The sequence below is a fragment of the Thamnophis sirtalis genome, unplaced genomic scaffold (genome assembly GCF_051295495.1).
Source record: "Thamnophis sirtalis isolate CommonGarterSnake01/CBP01778 unplaced genomic scaffold, rThaSir2_p1.2 scaffold_5, whole genome shotgun sequence".
Classification (NCBI taxonomy): Eukaryota; Metazoa; Chordata; class Lepidosauria; order Squamata; family Natricidae; genus Thamnophis; species Thamnophis sirtalis.
In genome coordinates, this window is record NW_028261385.1 from 65,150,354 (window position 1) to 65,168,907 (window position 18,554).

General features: G+C 36.1%; 1 protein-coding gene across 7 annotated transcripts in view; it reads right to left on the reverse strand.

Moving 5' to 3' along the window:
- Nucleotides 1-18,554, reverse strand: part of NTRK2 (neurotrophic receptor tyrosine kinase 2) — a 197,893-nt gene that overhangs the window by 166,165 nt on the left and 13,174 nt on the right. For all 7 annotated transcript variants that reach the window (XM_087715937.1, XM_087715936.1, XM_087715938.1 and 4 more), the window contains exons 3-5: nucleotides 7,980-8,054; nucleotides 7,537-7,608; nucleotides 3,102-3,170 (exon numbers count right to left, since the gene is read on the reverse strand). In XM_087715937.1, the coding sequence (XP_087572063.1) occupies nucleotides 3,102-3,170; nucleotides 7,537-7,608; nucleotides 7,980-8,054 (216 nt within the window). The remainder of the gene's footprint in view (nucleotides 1-3,101; nucleotides 3,171-7,536; nucleotides 7,609-7,979; nucleotides 8,055-18,554) is intronic.

The following is an 18,554-nucleotide window of genomic DNA, read 5'->3' on the forward strand; positions in this document are numbered from 1 at the left end:
AAAAGAATGCCATTTTTTTCAATTCAGTAGGAAAACTATTATTCTGGACCATGAACGATAATCATATTTAATTCTCAGTGTACAGTGTCCCATAATACAGTTTAGATGTTTTCTATTATTGTGGATAAACTGAGCTCCCCCTTATGGTCAAACATCACAGAAATATATTTCAAGCAAAAGATGCAGAGACTTGAAAAAAGAAGTCATCTATGAAACCCTTGGAACAAATGCAAAAATGGCTTAAGTAACATTTAAGACTACAACAACAAATACTGAGCTCTAAGACTTAGAAGAATATATAAGCTCACACTGAGGAATTAAAATGGAATCTTTATTACCCAGTTAAAATTAACACATCCAGGAAAGCCTCTTTAATTAGGTACTTAAAGTATCTCTTGTACTTAATGTATAAAGAGCTAGAATAAAAAAAGAAACAGCAAAAAGTCCAGATGTCTGGCTCAGGCAAGGAATATTATCTAAGCTTTGCTCATAAAAGCATAACCTATCTTTCATGAGCTAATTCATTGATGTACCACTTGTTGCCCCTAAGATATTTTATTAAGATGAAACAATCCAGCATTAATTATAACCATCTACAGGCAGAACATTTGATTTGGTCTTCCAGATCCTTCTGTCAATGTAATCTCATAGAATATTCACAGCAGTTCAGATGTTGTCGAAGCTGTCTGAGTAGATCAGCTCAAATAAATATTCAGATCAAAGAGAGAGTTTTGTAGGTTTGACAAATTTACGCTAATATATTGGAAATGTTAAGCAGACTACTTCCACCTGTTTTGGAGAAACAATAGTTGCTTTCAATGGTGTGTAGGAGAGAAAAAAAGCATGTAGACCTCAGTATAAATATACAACTATACCAAACAATCTCTATTCTCAGCTCAATTACACTTTAATTAGAAAAGAGTGGGAACTACATCAAAAAGCAAATCTGTATTTGAAACTCCACAAATAGCTTCCAAATCTGGAGATTTGTTGCTCCCCAATACATGGATTAATGTGTTAATATGTTTTGTGCATATATATATATATATATATATATATATATATATATATATATGTATATGTATATGTATATGTATATGTATATGTATATGTATATGTATATGTATATGTATATGTATATGTATATGTATATGTATATGTATATGTATATGTATATGTATACGTATATGTATATGTATATGTATACGTATACGTATACGTATACGTATACGTATACGTATACGTATACGTATACGTATACGTATACGTATACGTATACGTATACGTATACGTATACGTATACGTATATGTATATGATGTATACGTATACGTATACGTATATGTATATGATGTATATGTATACGTATACGTATACGTATACGTATACGTATATGATGTATATGTATATGTATACGTATACGTATACGTATATATGTATATATGTATATATGTATATATGTATATATGTATATATGTATATATGTATATATGTATATATGTATATATGTATATATGTATATATGTATATATGTATATATGTATATATGTATATATGTATATATGTATATATGTATATATGTATGTATGTACATACGTACGTAAGTACGTATGTATGCATGTATATAAACATACACACACACACTGTATATATACTGTATATATACTGTGTATGCATGTGTGTGTATATGTATGTATGTGTGTGTGTATATGTGTGTGTGTGTATGTGTGTGTGTGTGTGTGTGTGTGTGTCCAGGAAATAAATGGAATTAATAACTTACAATTATCTTTCTATAAAATAAAATAGCCCATTTACAAAAAATAATTGCTACAATATTGGCCTATATGAATATGCTTCGATTTCCAACTGTTTAGGAAAAATATCTTCCTATCTGATAAGTATGACAGTTGTGAAATTAACTGTAGCAATACAGTGAACAATAACATTTCTCTTGTACAAGGAAAAAATGGTGGATTTGATATATAATAGGTCTGGTATTGTGAATAATGATAGAAAGGAAGAATTTTAACTATCAAACTTATAGGACAAGGAGCAAATTTGAAATTTTAAGTATATTAAATAGGCACCATGCTAGTTCTGGTCAGAAACAGAAAACAATCTAGCAAGATGACTCCCCATGAATTTCTATAGATTTCCAGATTGATTTCTACCACCCTAATTTTTGTTATTTTTAACTGGGTAGATGGATAGTCAACAGAGAATGGCCAGGGAGGAAGGAGGTGTTGCAATATGGCACAAGTGCAGATAGACAAGCAGTCAGTGGGTACTGCAGTGTGGCATGAGTGTAGCTCAGTAGGAAGGTGAGCAACTACAAAGTGCAGTGGGTACACTGGTAGTGCCATAGTGCAGCAAAATGCAGGGGGGGGGGGGGTGAATGCTGAAGAGAGGTGCATGCTTTGGCCCCGTACAAGTTCAAGCAGGCAAATAGAGGGCAAGTGCAGATTTTGGCTAGGTGGATCTGAGTTATGTAGTGCAGACAAGGGGGTGCACTATAGAGTATGTGATCCCTGGAATCCCTTATTCAGTAATGTGGATACTCAGGAGAAAAAGAAGAGGGAGCAGGAGTGACTTACAGCAATGTTTTGCAACCTTCCTTGCCAGCTTTCCCATTGACTTTCACAGCCATGGTGATCATGTGATGTTGCAAACTTCGTAAGTGCAAGCTCGTGGCCAACCACACAAATCATGTGCCTGTTCTGGGGCTGCAACAATAAAACTTCAAGGACTAATTATAAGTACCACTAATTCAGCACCATTGAACCTTTGAACAGACATTGAATTAGTGGTTGGAATCTTAGGATTACCTATATCTTCAATCAACAATCATGGATTGTTCTTGGTTTACCTGGACTGATAGTAATTTAGTAGCTGCAAGAGGACTTCAACTATATGTTCCCTGGACTGTGTCCCATATGTTAAATACACACATACACCCAACACACATATTAAAACACACAGTATTGTAAAACAAATTTTACTTTAAATGTTTTCTTGCTGGAATCTAAAAACTAAATTTCTGTAAAAATGCTAATAACATTCATTATAACCATAAACTTGATTTTTTAGGAAAGCAGTTACTTACAGATCTGTCAAATTCAGATGGCGGAAAGTCTTCCTGGACAAACTTGAAAGCTTATTTCTGGAGAAGTTACTGTAAAGAAACAGTCATAATTAAAATGAGGAAACGAGAGTTTGAGAGACACATCCCAGGAAGTTAAACTCTGTCAAACAACTCCTGCTGATGATCTCCAAAACTGATACAGATTGTACCATAGCTTGACATCTAGACTGGGCACATATAAACACTGATTGCAACATGTACCTTAGAAAAGTTCATTTCAAGTGAAGGGAAAAAAACATTGGATTAAGTTTTACTCCAAAGATGTTCTCAGATGTTGACTAAATGCTCAATTTATTCATAAGCAAAATAGATGTTTACCATATCGTCTTTGATCCTACATCAAAGGTTTTACTTTTCCAAACCCTGACTATATCCCAAACAACTCAATCACAGACTTTTTAGAAATACTTTTTTAAACTATGCGTTCACAGCAAACATCATGGAAAAATGGTAACATGAAATCATTAAGCCTTTCAGTTCAATTAAGCATTTACCGTATTATATTGCAATACACTTTAGCATCTTCCATTATAATGAAAATCAAATTGCATTCTTGCTCTTGACTATATTCACATGATCGCATACACTGTGGGAGGCACTCCTTTACTAAGGAATATTTAAATTGGACAAAATAGAAAGATTCCCTGTCTAGCCGCACCTTTCTTTTTATTTTCCATAGGAATTATATGCTCACTGAATAAGATATAGGCTCTGTGCCACAATAAAAATCAGAAATGTTGCCAAGTGGTGCTTGTCTGATTTTTTTTCAATCCAGATCCACCTACCCCAAGTATACAACAGTAGTTTCCTGAATTCTGTTTTACACCAGGGCCAATTAAGTGAAGATGTCAACTATCCAACAAAATACATACTAAAAAGTGTAGCAATAGTGTGCAGCATTACCATTATGTCCCTGGTAGAAAATTTTCTGAACTCATCCATGACAAAATAATAGCACATTAATGGAGCAGGAGAATAGGTGGGTTTTTTTAGACAGGTGTTTCATCAGGGTTTGTGTATATGTACATCTTACTTTCTTAAAGTCTATTGTAAAACACCTTTTTCTTCTTTAACTCTTTTAATTCTTCTGGAAAACAATTGGAAGCCATGCCTCTCCCATTTGTTGATTTGCCACCAAATTTCAGCAAAGTAATCAATGTGGACTGAAGAAAAGACATTTGGGAAATACATAGAACCAATCAGTTGCCCATTCCTACTCTAAATAATACTGAAAATTAACTAATGTTTCTAGGATTCCATGTTATGAGTAACATTGTTAGCTGAAAACAGAAATAAAAGCTTCTCTTTGTTTTACATCTTAAGAGAGTAAAATGCTTAAAGTATTTCATAACCTTTACCACTCTAGTGGCCAGATGTTTTTGACTACAATTTGCAGAATTCTCAGTCAGTATGCCCAATTATTGGTGAACATAGCATATTTGTAGTGAGATGATCTATTTGTAGTGAAGTATTTATGGCAAAGCTATAATGACATGTTTTGCCAAGATACATTTCTTATGTGAATTGATTATTCAACTTACATGGACAATAAGGTTAATCTAATGCTACACCTACAGCTGCCTTAGCTAAAGGTGACCTAACCCAGTGCTCTCCTCTATCTGTTATTTATCCGAAAACTTTTTCCTTCTTGTCATTATCCTTTTTCTTCTGCAAACAGAAATTTTATTATTCCCTCTAGGACAGGGGTGACAAACTCAAGGCCTACGGGCCAAATCCTGCCCACGGGTGCTTAGATCCGCCCTGGAAACAGCAAAGGACCAGCCCGCAGTGCCTCTGCCAGCAAAAACAGAGTTCAGGTTTCACTGGCAGTGGGTTGCAGGAGGCCATCAGGGAAAAAAATAGAGCTTACCCTGGCCATACACACACCCAGCCCCCCAAGGTCAAACACAACCCTGATGCAACCCTAGCCCTAATCCTCAATGAAATTGAGTTTGACACCCTTGCTCTAGGACATATATTTGTGTTATCTTAATATTGCAGGAACACCAAAGCAGACCAATGAAATGTCAATAAAATGTCTTGGTGACACTTTCCTCTTATGATACCATGGGCCAGCCTATGCATAAGTAACAGAAGTAATATAAAATATTCTTTATTATGTCAGCACAATAGAAGAATATACAGCAAGATGCAGTGAACTTTTTTGAAAATATAGAAAAGATTTTCAGATTTTTTCATTAGATGTTGCTCTGATACTACAGTTTACATTTAGGCAGTGTCTATGGAATATTTAATTTGCTTTGTTTACAATATTACTGATTTTTATAATCATACATCAGCTAAAACAGCCATTTTGTCTATATAACTTTCACCTGGATAACTGGAAAAAAAGGCAAATATGTTTATAAAATATTTTATTTAAAGTTCTTTAGAATTTGATACTACTGAGGTTGGTGGACATATCTGTATTAGTACTGATATTTTTGAATTATTTATATTGTAGCATATCTGTTTTAAAGGGATTTTAAATATAATTAAAGAGATCTGATATGAGTTGATTAAAGCCCAAATATTTTTTTAAAAAAACTGGAAGTTCATATAATTTATGTCTTATGTTTATTTTAAAAAAAAAAGAAAGTTTCTAAATCATAAATGTGCCAAATTCTTGTTAAGAGAAGACACAGGGAAATTATTAATGTACATTATCGCTATAAAAATGTAAATTAACTCATATCTCAACAAGACAATGTTTTTTTAAGAAAACATACTTTTCCGAATGATACACACACACACACACACAGACACACACAAACAAACACACAGAGAGAGAGCTATACATACACCCTCCAATAGCCAGTGGAATAGCTTGCACAGTGCACACTGTCACAACAATCTTGGATAGCTGATAGTCAAAACAACATTTCTTCCATCCTCTGCTTTCCTCTCAACTCATCCAACATCCTCCTCTTTTCTAATGGATGAGATATTTCTATAGAAGTGAATTTTGTAAATGAATCAGCACATAGTTCCTTAGTAGCTATTTGCCCCTAAAGATAGAACTTTTAAAGTCACTTATGTAAGATCTTTAGCTTATGCTATTATTTGAAATTACTTACATTAAAGAGCAAGATCAGTAAATCACATCTTTATTTAAAACAACATTCCAATATGTATCCAAAAATAGCTGGATATTTTCCAGTCATCATTCCTTCTAATACTAAACTTGGACAGTCCACTGCCATCTGTTTGGCAGCAAACTGTCTAACCATTTTGCTGAAAATGTCATTTGAACAACAGAAAAGGAAAATGAGTATGTATTGATTGGCTGCCATGTGCAGCTCTAGCAATTATAATACTCTCAAATGGGAGGAGGAATTTGGGTCAGGACACAGATACTTAGCAAAAAGAGAGTTGTTGGATTAATTCAAAGGGCCTTCTAGTCAACTTAACCTTCTTATAGTGGTCAGTCAGAGGTCCATATGAAGTCATGAGCTTCTGGAATTCACAACATCCTCCAGCTTGCATTCCCTAACAACTCATAGTGGATTATACCCAGTACAGTGGTGGGTTCCAGATCCCGGTACAAAGGGGCCTGGCGTCCACCACATGAACGCACGCACACACTCACATGCGTTCTTACCTTTTGCGACCTCTGTGATGTTCCAGCTGCTTGGCGGAGCATCGCACAGGCATTGTATGCTCTGTGCGCATAAGTGTCGAAGAGCTCAAATACTTGTAAGGAGCGTGGGTGGGCCCTCCGGAGCATCCTACTGGAACAGTACCCGGTGTCTCAGCAGGCACCGGTACGCCCATACCAGGGCGTACCGGTTGTAACCCACCACTGACCCAGTATCACTGCAAGGGGAACAATACTCTGACACCACTGGATGACATCACCAGATCTCGCTGCTTTAGCAGAGTAAGGAAGATACTAAGAGATGATTCACACCCTGGTCAGTGTTTCTTTGCACTTCTACCATTGGGCAGAAGACATCAAAGTTTTCCCAGACAAACAAAGAGGTTTAAAGATAGTTTCTATCCTTGGGCTGTCAGACTTTTAAATACAATCACAATTACTCCATGCTAGTTTTTTTTTCTTTTTCTTTCTATTTTCGTTTCTGCTATAATTTTGCACCAGTGAGGTTAAAACCAATTTCATTGTATTTAAGTACAATTACAATAAAAATTATACTTATATACTTATATTTGTCTTTTTCCAGATTCCTTTTGCTCTTGTATACAGTGATAGGTGGTTTATGGGCGTCAGGAAAAGTTGGACATGACTTAGCAACTGAACAACAAAAGTGATTTTACAAAGTGGCAACCAGCCGCAAGCCTGAATCCAGCAATATATATGGAAGACAATATTTTAAGTCCCCACTGGTAATTAAATTATCCTGCTTGTTCTAAAGTCATAAAGTGGGTTTTAACTTACATGTACTGTAGGTTAATATTTTTCAGGAAAGCTTGGCGTGAGACAAACTTCAAGCCTGAGTCCACCACAGTTCTGTAAAAGTACACAAGCACAAGTTACAATTACTGAGTGATGTATCGTCCATTCATTTATTTATGGAGAGTATAGCATATAGCTCAAGGAATTTCAGAATACATTTTGGTTCAAGAATTGTTATTTTATTTCCCAATTCAACCATCTGTGATGCATGTGATAAAAGTTTCTATTTGCTAAAATTACTCATTATACTCAGCTTCATGAATTACATCCACAAATATACAGAGTTGAGTTGCTTCTGTTAAATGAAATAAATGAAGACAATGCCACCTGTAAGACCTCAGTACATTCCATTATAAAGCTTACATAAAGTGGGCAAAATATGTAATTTATAATACTAAATATACATAATTAAAATATATACTTACAAATTTCTTAATCCAGTGTACAGTCCAACATCTATTTCATTTATGCTTTCTAAATCCCGCTGGTTTGCAATATAGCTATTTAAAAGGACAAAAAAAAAGAGGAAGACAGAAATTTTACTATGGTAGTTTATTATTTTCTTATTTATATAATAGGCATACAAATAGCAGTTGTCTGACTTGGAAATGGGAAAATGGAGAAATAAATTGTTCCTCAATATGCAATATGATACAGAAGGGCAGATTTTCAGAAACATATTAAAGACTGTAATATGTTAAGAGGCCCCTTGCAAGATGGAAGCAGGTAACTTGGATATATTCTGGGAGTAATGGAGCAATTTATAATGGATAATTTGTAAATCAAGGATTCAGTATAGGGTTGCCACTGTGGAGACATTTAGGTAAAATAAATGGTTGTTGGTGGGTGGTATGTGTAAAAGAGAAAGAGAGAGGGAGACAGAGAGAGAGAAAGGGACAGAGGAGAGAGGGAGAGATAAGGATACGGAGAGAGAAATGACATTATTCAAGATGAAGGTAAGGGGAATTCAGTCAAAAAGTTCACTAAACAAATTGTTGTAAATTGAGAACCACCTGTACTTGAATCTTAGTAGTCCAGTTCTGACATTTTATACCATAATAGCTTTTATCTACTATACTTTTGATACACTCTGTTTCTGTTAACAGGACAAATAACTAGTCAATAATAATATAGTTCCTAAATTCTGTATACTATATGATAGAAGTAATGGAGAAGAAACTAGTTTGATCCCCATTTTAATATAATGTTTTTAATTTGCATATGACAAACCAAATCAAGAATAAACAATGCAATTATTTTTCTGAACTGTTCAGAGTACCCCCATAAAAAGAATGGGAAAATTTTAAAAAATTACGTAAAAAAGAGAAAAGTACATAGAATAAAAAGTATTTAAACATTCATGAATAAAAGCAAACTATTTACATTTTATAAAACTACATAAAAAACATTAGGTAAGCCAAATTGCCTGCAAAGGTTTGGATAGAATTATACATAAAATATGTACCCATTTTCATAAGAAATTTGCTTTTTCAATATTGTGAATTTAAGTAAAGGAACTCAGGACTGGAAAATGAGGTATAAAAATTTACATAATCAATCTATGAAGAATAATGGCCAATAAATATGCAATAAAGGGAAGCATATATTAGAAGGCTAGAAAAAGCAGCTTAGGGGCAGAGCTTCATGGAGAAAATCTATCTACGTGGTCAGAAAGAGTCAATACCAACTTAGTGGTCAATAGCATGTAAACAAATTATCTAGATTTATGTATTTATCACTGGAGACAGTAGTGGAAACTCTGAGAATTACCGAAGTCTTCTGAAGATTACATGGATATGATTATGCAGTTTTTCTTGCAATAACGTAGAACACAGCAGATTGGGGATATTTTAAACTCATTATCTAGCTTAAATAGTCCTTACAAACATGAACATATTAGGTGTTAGCAACTGAAGAATTTGTGCCAACAGTTAGACCAGCAATTAATTGATTCAATATTGGGAAAGATATACAGGTAGTCCTCAACTTACAACCCCAATAGAGCCCAAAAATTCTGTTGTTAAGTAAGACATTTCTTAAATGAGTTTTACCCCATTTTTACAACTTTTGTTGCCACAGTTGTTAAGTGAATCACTGCAGTTAATAAGTTAGTAACCTGGTTGTTAAGTAAATCTGGCTTCCCCATTGACTTTGCTTGTCAGAAGGTCGTAAAAGGAGATCACATGAGCTTGGGACACACCAACAGTGATACATATGAACTAATTGCCAAGCATCTGAATTTTGATCACATGATCATGGGGATGCTGCAAAGGTCGCAACTGTGAAAAATGGTCATAAATCCCTTTTTCCAGTATGTTGTAACTTTGAACAGTCACTAAAGGAACTGCTGTAAATTGAGGACCATCTGTACCAGGCTTGTTTCCTGTCAGCTTACCTAATTTATTTAAAAAAATATACCATGAGAAATATTTAACTAAAAGAAGTAGAAATTAAGATTAATAACCATAGATATGCTGATAATACAATTTTCATAACTAGAATACAATGAAGAAGATTTAAGGAAGCTCATTTTTGAAAATTTTTTAAAAAAGAGCCTGCAAGGCTGGCCTGCTCTTTAGCATTAACTATTAAAAAGAAAGCTAAGATTATGTGAGTAGCAATGCCAAATCAAAGCCAATAGATGTAGGACTTGAAACAATAGTGGACTTTATCTTTTTGACCAATTTTGTTTTTAAAAAGTCACAAATCTGATGACTGTAGTCATGAAACAAACAAACCCTTGCTACCTAGGAGAAAGTTTATGACAGGTCTGCACAAAATATTGAAATGTAGAAATGTTATATTGATAACCACGATAGGTATTATCAAGGATGTAGGTTTTCCGATTGTAGCCCTTGGCTGTGAAAGCTGGATCCTTAGAAAGGCCGAAGGAAGGAAAATCAATGCCTTTGAATTGTGTGGTACTGCAGAAAATGGTGGGGGGGAAAAGACCTTGGACTACAGTAAGAACAAAACATTCAATACTAGATGAAGGAAACCAGACTATTCATTGGAAGCTTCAGCTGAAATATTTTGGACACATAATGTGAAGTCAAGAGTTATTGGAGAATACCTTGGTGCCTGGGAAAATCGAAGGCAATCAAGAAACTGACAGAAGATAAGATGGCGAGATACGATCACTGACATCATGAACAAGAGTTTCTTAGAACTCAAAGGAGCTGTTACTGACAGACAGACCTTGCCAAGTGATATCCAGTGGGACACAGAAAATTGGAAGCAACTGAAGGAAAAATAAAATTGCATTGGCTGCCTTGCTTAAACGACTAGATATTCAACTTTTTTTCTAATAGCTATGCTTCTAGTGTGTACTTATTATTTATATATGGAAATGTGTTTAAAGAAATCCACTTCATTGTATTGTCTTCTGATGTTACGTATTCCCACCAAATCGACTGTATAACATACTATTTCTCAAATAATGTTTTATCTGATACTTCAGATGTTCGAGCAAAAATTAGGATGGTACACATGAATAGTCATTTTTAGGTACCACGAATATCATGGACATCATGTAATAATGAAACATAGCAGGAGGATGAACAAGAAAGCACTAAAAAAATAAACAAAAATAAAACAGAAATTACAAGAGAGAAGTTTTTTTCCACAAAGCTTTGCTCATAATCTCCTCTTGCATGGTGTCAAAACCAAATCTTTCAGAAACTTGGTGCTCATTAAGGGTGCCCTGCCCCAGTCCGCAAGCACATGCATGCCATAAGGAGTTAGATGTGTTTATTCACACAACTACCCTTGGGGATCCCCCTCAAGTTCCCACTATGCACATAAAAGTGTTAGGGGTCATCCTCTTTAAGTCTTTTCCAATCCTGGCCAAAAGTGGCCTAGTCCAAACGAGTAAGGCAAGATGTACTACTTAATCCACAGCACCTAAGAGTAGCCCTAGTCCTGTTGGATCACAGCTCAACAAAAGCAACCACAGTTCCCACCAATTCAGGCAAGGCAAAGGCAAACGTGACTCCAATGAGCTGAAGCCAGACGAAGACAAATATGATATCACTGAGTTGAAGTAGGACAAAGGCAAACACAACTCCAACAGATCCAAGGCACAATAAAGTACAAAAGATTTCAAAACATTCACGTTGTTGAAGTTGGAGTATTAGTTCCTCCAATACCAATCAAGTTCAAAATCCTTCTTAAGTAGACACCAACCAGTGCACTTCAATAAGAAGGGCAAGCCTATCTCCTCATGATTAGTCTCACTGATCTCTACTGCGCTTCTCTCCACTGGGCCTTGCACAACCTTGGATTGGGAAAGGGCGGCAACTTCTCTTTGTCCCACATTGACTGGTTGCAGCTGCATGTCCTCTCTGGACTGCACAGCCAGCTGTTCCGGCCCCTCTCTTCCAGATTCCTCCAACGTTCTAAGGATTGCTTCACCACAATCGTCCTATTCCACTGCTACTTTGTCTTGCCTCCGGCCCTTCCATCTTTCCCTGATGCTCCCCATACTCCTTCTAAGATAGCTCCGAAACCAGCTCTTCCTCCTCATCCAAGCTAGAGTCTGAAGGAGCCATCACAAAGAGCCACAGCAAAACTAACAGAATAATACTACAGACTCTCGTCACGCACTGGATCACATAACTGCAAATCTCACACTGAGCTTTGAAGTATATTTACAAAAATACATAGAGAGTAAAAGAAAGAAAAAAGGAGTCTCTTCATCCAGAGTACTTTGTCCATTTGTTGCCAGCCTCTCTGAAATAAGTAAAACATTGTGATTAAAATTCAGAGGGATGTGTTACTCTAGATGTATTCCAGATGCACTCCGCTAGTTGTTTTCAAAATAGTATTCCAAGAAACCTTGGTTTCCTTGGAAGCTTATCAACTGTACCCCAACCAAAAAATCAGTAATGGCATGATCTCTCACATGAAAAAAAAAACAGTTTGGGATGATTTACCAACTCCAATGGGTATTTTGGAAGCTGCAGTCACAAAACATCTGGAGCATGCCAGGTTGGGAAAAAGTTATTTTAGGATTTATTCTTAGTTGATGCAAAGTGACAAGAAGGATTAACAGGTTTGGCCAGAATTCTTTATGAACTGAATGTGCTCCAGGTTCTTCTAACACAGAGGGTTTTTGAGGCCAGAGATTTCATAGCAAATAAACTCATTGCAGAAGATGTTCCCTGAAAGTGCACAGTTTCAAAGCTAGTGACCTAGGCAATATGTAGGATCATAAGGCCTGAATCAGTCTAGCATTTTGTTTCCCACATGTCCAACTAATTTCCACTGAGACCCTCACATGGAGAGGATGGAAACATGTCCCTATGCCACTATTATTGCCTGGCAACTGGAATTTGAAGGCATGCCACCCCACCCCATGTAACATGGACTCTAAGCTATTATTTGGTCTTAATATACTTGATCTTCATGATGATGATGATTTCATGATTTTACCTAAGCCCTTTAGTACAGGCAGTCCTTGACTTACAACCACAATTAAGCCCAACATTTCTATTGCTAAGCAAGAAATTTGTTACGTGAGTTTTGCCCCATTTTACAACTTTAAGTGAACCACAGCATTTGTTAAGTTAGAAACATGCTTGTTAAGGGAATCTGACTTCCTCATCGACTTTGCTTGTCAAAAGGTCGCAAAAGGTGATCACATAACCCTGGGACAACTGTCATAAATATGAACCAATTGCCAAGCGTCAGAATTTTGATCATCTGACCATGGTGATGCTATAATGGTCATAAGTATAAATAATGATCATAAGTCACTTTTTAGTACCTTTGTAACTTTAAATGGCCACTAAATGAACTGTTGTAAGTTGAGGACTACCTGTAACCATCATATGTGTTATGGCAATTAACTCTACAGATCAATTATGCACCATAAAGATGTTCTTTTGTCACTCCTAAACTTCTTCACAATTATTTTACAATGTCTGGGCTTAGTATTCTGAGATAGAAAGGAAAAGATCTCCCCATCCATTTTATTCAGGCATACCCTTACCTCCACCAAGCTAAAGAACTACAAATGTTTTAGCCTTTTTTCATACAATGTTCAAGGCCCTAATCATTTCAGTTCCCTTCTTCTACACTTTTTTAAACTTTTCATATCATTTTAAAATGTGCTGAGAAGAACTTTATGTTCACCTTATATATACTTGTGTAATGGCATCAGAATATTATTTGATTGACTATTTGCTATAACACTCTATATTTTCTAATCTAAATGTTTATAATAAAATACTAGGTAAAATTCACTGTCATAAAACTATCAAAATAAAAATGCATTCACATGTTTTAAATTAATTTTAAAAATCAAGCTTCAGCATGCATGACAGGTTGGGGAGGAAGCCTTTCAGAAAGACTTAATGTGCCTTAATTAATTCACTATAAGTCTGCCTGGAATTTACTCTTACTGTTTATAAGATTGTTTTTATTCCTGATTAGCATTAAAGATGCCTTTCTGAAAACAGTGTGTTCTCACTTTTCTGATTGGCCAACTATGTGGCGTTTGACTGCATCTTGCTCATAAAGAAAATAAAAGCTATGAAACCAGGTCTGAAAATCTCCTGAAAAACTAATTGTCACTGATTTCCTTAAAATCAGCAATATAGGGGGTAGCCCTGAAATCCAGAGGGAGACAATACCAAATAGACAGAATATATTTTGTAAAAACCCTTGGGGTTTGGGGGTTGGGGTTTTTTTAAAGTTGGGCAGCCTTAACAAATCTAATATATGAAATAAATAAATAATGAAGCAAATCTATCTGAAGCACCCTTACCCTATGTATCTTTTGAAAGTGGAAATATGGTTACAAGTGGATCTCATGTACCAGTAGGCAGGCAATTGCATTCTGCACAACTCTGGTTTCTAGGTTATCTTCAAGGGTAGCCTTTAATGTGCCCTGCAGTCACTCAAGCCCCATGAACCCAAGCCTCATATCCATGAGGGCATGTGTTCCTGTTATCATGTTCTCCTTCCCTAAATGGCACACCAGTCACCGCTGTAGAAAGTTGCCCTGCTCAAAGATTTCACCTCCAAGTCACAGATCGGCACCTTCATCAGGAGTGCAATCATGTCTAGAATTAAACTATACCAGTGATGGCTAACCTTTTCCGGACCGAGTGCCCAAAATGCACATGACCCCAAACCCCAAAATGCAATGGGTGTGCGGCCCCCGCATATGTGCCCCACCCCTATGAATGCACACGCTCCCTGGCATACACCCCCACATGCATGCGCACATGCCCCCCACACATGACCTTTCCCTGTGTATATGTGCTCTCCCAGCACCTGCCCTGTGCATGCATGCTCCCCCTGCATGTGCCCCACCCTTGCACATGCAAGGCAGAGACCCAATGGCCTGGCAGGAGACGTGCACACATGCACAACAGAGCTGAACTAGGGTGACAGCTCACATGTCCATAGAGAGAGCACTGCATGCCACCTGTGGCACGCGTGCCATAGGTTCGCCATGACAGAACTATACCAATAGTGTACCATATGTATTTTAGATAAAAAGCAACACCAATTAGGTTTGACTTCTTTCCACATTACTCTTACGGCTCCAGGCTTAAGTTAAGAATTTTATCCCATCTGTAGCTTAACTGGGAATGGTAACGTTTGAAAAATTGTACTAAGAAAAGAACTTGGTAGATACAACATAAAGTTGTTGGTTTCAGCAGAATGATTTTCTGTTCTAGTATAACAATTCTAGCCTAAAGCTATGTATAATTTGAGTGAGAAACTGTGGGGAGGCTGGAATAAACAATATAGACATAGAAGGCGAGTCTATCAGCAGCTTATTTTATAAATTTCAACACAATCCAAGAAGCCAGAAATAAGAAAAAAGCATTTCAAATCATTCAAAGAGACTCCTCCTTATTGAATTCACTATAAACGAAGGTTGGAAATGCTTATAATTGCTAAGATTCTCTATTTACTCTAAGACTAGCATTAAATATACTTTACTGAAGTCTGTGTAGTTCTTGCTTACTTGATCTTACCCAGCTGTATCAGGCTTCACTATTTGTTAGGGAATCATCTATGGAAAATAACAAATATGATATATCTCACCGAGCAATATATATGTTATGTGTACCATGGATGGGAAGAGCCAAATAACATCATATAAAACACTAGTAAAGCCTCATTTATAATACTATGGGCAATTATGGTTGTCCACGTTGAAAAAAATCCTACAAAATAAAATAGAACCAACAAAGATTTCTGAACAAATCGGAGATCTGAGTACAATAAATAGAGTGCAAAGATTAACTGTGCATTGACTACACACCAAAACTGAGCAACCTAATTCCAAACAAAGGAAGAACCACATTGATACCACCATGCCTGGATTCCTTCAAACCTTTCTCTTTCCAGGTGCTTGGCAAGGTACCAATGGAGGATTATCTTGTTTTGTTTTTTTAATTAAAAACTGAAGCATGTGGATGGAAAGGTTTAAGCCCTCAAACTGAACACAAATGTGGATTTTGCACACATTAAAATTAGCAACATCGTTCACATACTGCACAGTTAATATAAAATGTCCTTCAACCTTAAAACGACTGTTCTATTTAAACTGGAAAGGTAAGGGTTAACATATAATATCTGGACAAAAATCACCACACCAAAGTATGGGGGAAAGTTTGTTATATTTAAATTAGTAGTTAGAATAATTATTGCCTAAACAATAAATTAAAGATGTATATTTGAAGGATTCCAACATTATTTATCTATTATTAGATTTACTTCCTGCTTTTATTTCTACTACTAAAAAGGATGTAGATAATATTCTTGCCTATTTTTTATAACAACTTCCCTGTGAGGTGGGGTGGTTTGAAAAAGAGTGATTGGCTCAAAGTCACCTATCTGGTTTTCATTAGAGCAGGGGTGTAAAACTCAGATCATCATGGTAATGTCATGTGACATATTGGGACTTTTTTTCCATTTTGCTAAACCAGGTGTGGGCGTGGCCACCACATGACGCATCCAGCCCACAGGCCAGGAGTTTGAAAGCCTTGATAAAGAACCTATAGACCAGGGGTGTCAAACTCAAAGACCATCATGGAGTGCTTAGATTTGGAAACAGTGGAGGACCAACCTGTGGTGCCTCTGCCAGCAAAAACGGAGGGCCACGGGTTGCCCTCTGAACTCCATTTTTGCTGGCAGAGGGTTGCAGGAAGCCATTACAGCTAAAAACTGAGCTCAGGAACCCGTTTCCACTGGCAGAGTGCTCAGGCAACCACAGGCGCCCCCGACACGAGTGACATTGAGCTGGCCACATCACCCATGGTCACGCCTACTCCGGCCCTCCAAGGTCAAACACAACCCTGATGCTGCCCTCAATGAAATCGAGTTTGACACTCCTGCTATAGACTATCAGGTGTTGTTCAAACAAAACGTCTAGTAACCCATGGTAGTTAACTGCAAATTAACAACTTCACAGCTATAGTTTACATCATCATCATCATCATCCTCATTTGGTCCTGTGCAGAGTATGCTGGGCCACAAGCGTTTTCTGGCGTATAGTTTATATACAGGATATTATTTAGCCAACCAGACACATTCTAAATAAAAGATGAAGTAACATAGTTAGGAGGCTTTTCCTAGATGTTCAAAATTTTATCCCTGGTGAGCATCATGGAGCATGAACTGGTCGGTTATAATATGAAATTAAATTGGTCTTTGCCCAGCCCAGGAGTGAATTTGCCTGAATAAAGTGAGAGCTGCTGCTACTTTGTGAGCATTTTGATATAAAACTTCCACTTTAGCTTCATCTCACTAGGGGATGGATGAAGAGCAGCAAAATTCTCTGAATATAATATTGTCAAAAAGAGATTTAAGAACAAACCTTATCTGACCAAAAGCTTTTTCACAACTACTTTGCCTTGATGTTGCTTATCAAACATTAATATTCTAAAAGCTTTGAATTTACAGTGGCTTTCTGAGCACAATTGTGAGAAATTCAGTATGTTTTTCTGCTCTTAGAAATGGCTTTTATTTAATTGAATCATCTTTCTAAATTAGGCAAAAACCATTCTAACACAAGGAGGGCAGATTACTGAAGCCATGTGGTAGAACATGGTGCTCTTTTAATATACTACAGTAAATGAAAACAACCTGAGATATCTAAAGTTCTTTCAACTACTCCAGTCATTAGATCCCCTAATTATTTTAATCATTAACAAAGCCCAGCTTGTTGATATATTTGTTTTCCTCTTTATCTGCACTATGCAATTGGTATCTAACGATCTTGTCTTCTATCCATTTCAGTCTATTTGAAAACTGACGTCCCTAAAGTATTGAAGTACAGAGAAGTCTCAGATTAATATACAATACTAGCATTTTTTAAAAGTACACAGGCACATGCATATTATTCATAACATTGAAAATCCAGAACTGGCACAGGAAAAGTACAAATCAGAGACCACTATCATCTAAGATTGGCATATAGTCTATGAACACTGGAGGAGAGGGGGAGGATTTTCTTACAGTAGCATGATTAAGAATTTGTTAATATTTATTGTTAACGTTTTTATTTCTATCTCAGATTATGCTAGCGAAAATCCTAAAATTATTAACACTATTATGCAATTATCAAAAAGACCTATTCTAGTTCTAATATATGATTACATGATTAGGACAATTTTGAAAATAACTATTACATTCATAAGAACAGGATTCAAGTACAATTTCTCCATTATACAATGTCTAACATATCTATCTAAAATAAGAACAGAGAGAAGAACAAATGTTTTCCACAAGGTAAGAACATATTCAGGTGACTTCTGAAATATATACCTATACAGCAAGTAATATTCCTTCACACAATAAGCCAAGGCTCAATATCACACAGTTTTGAGTAATGGATGGATACGTACCTCCAAATATTTAACACATGATGAACAAACAAATAGACAGAAAAATAGTTTCATTAAAGTTATTTCAGATCTACCTTTCTACTTCTGTGAAGGGATTGATGTCTCATAAGAGGCTTTTTCATCTGGGTT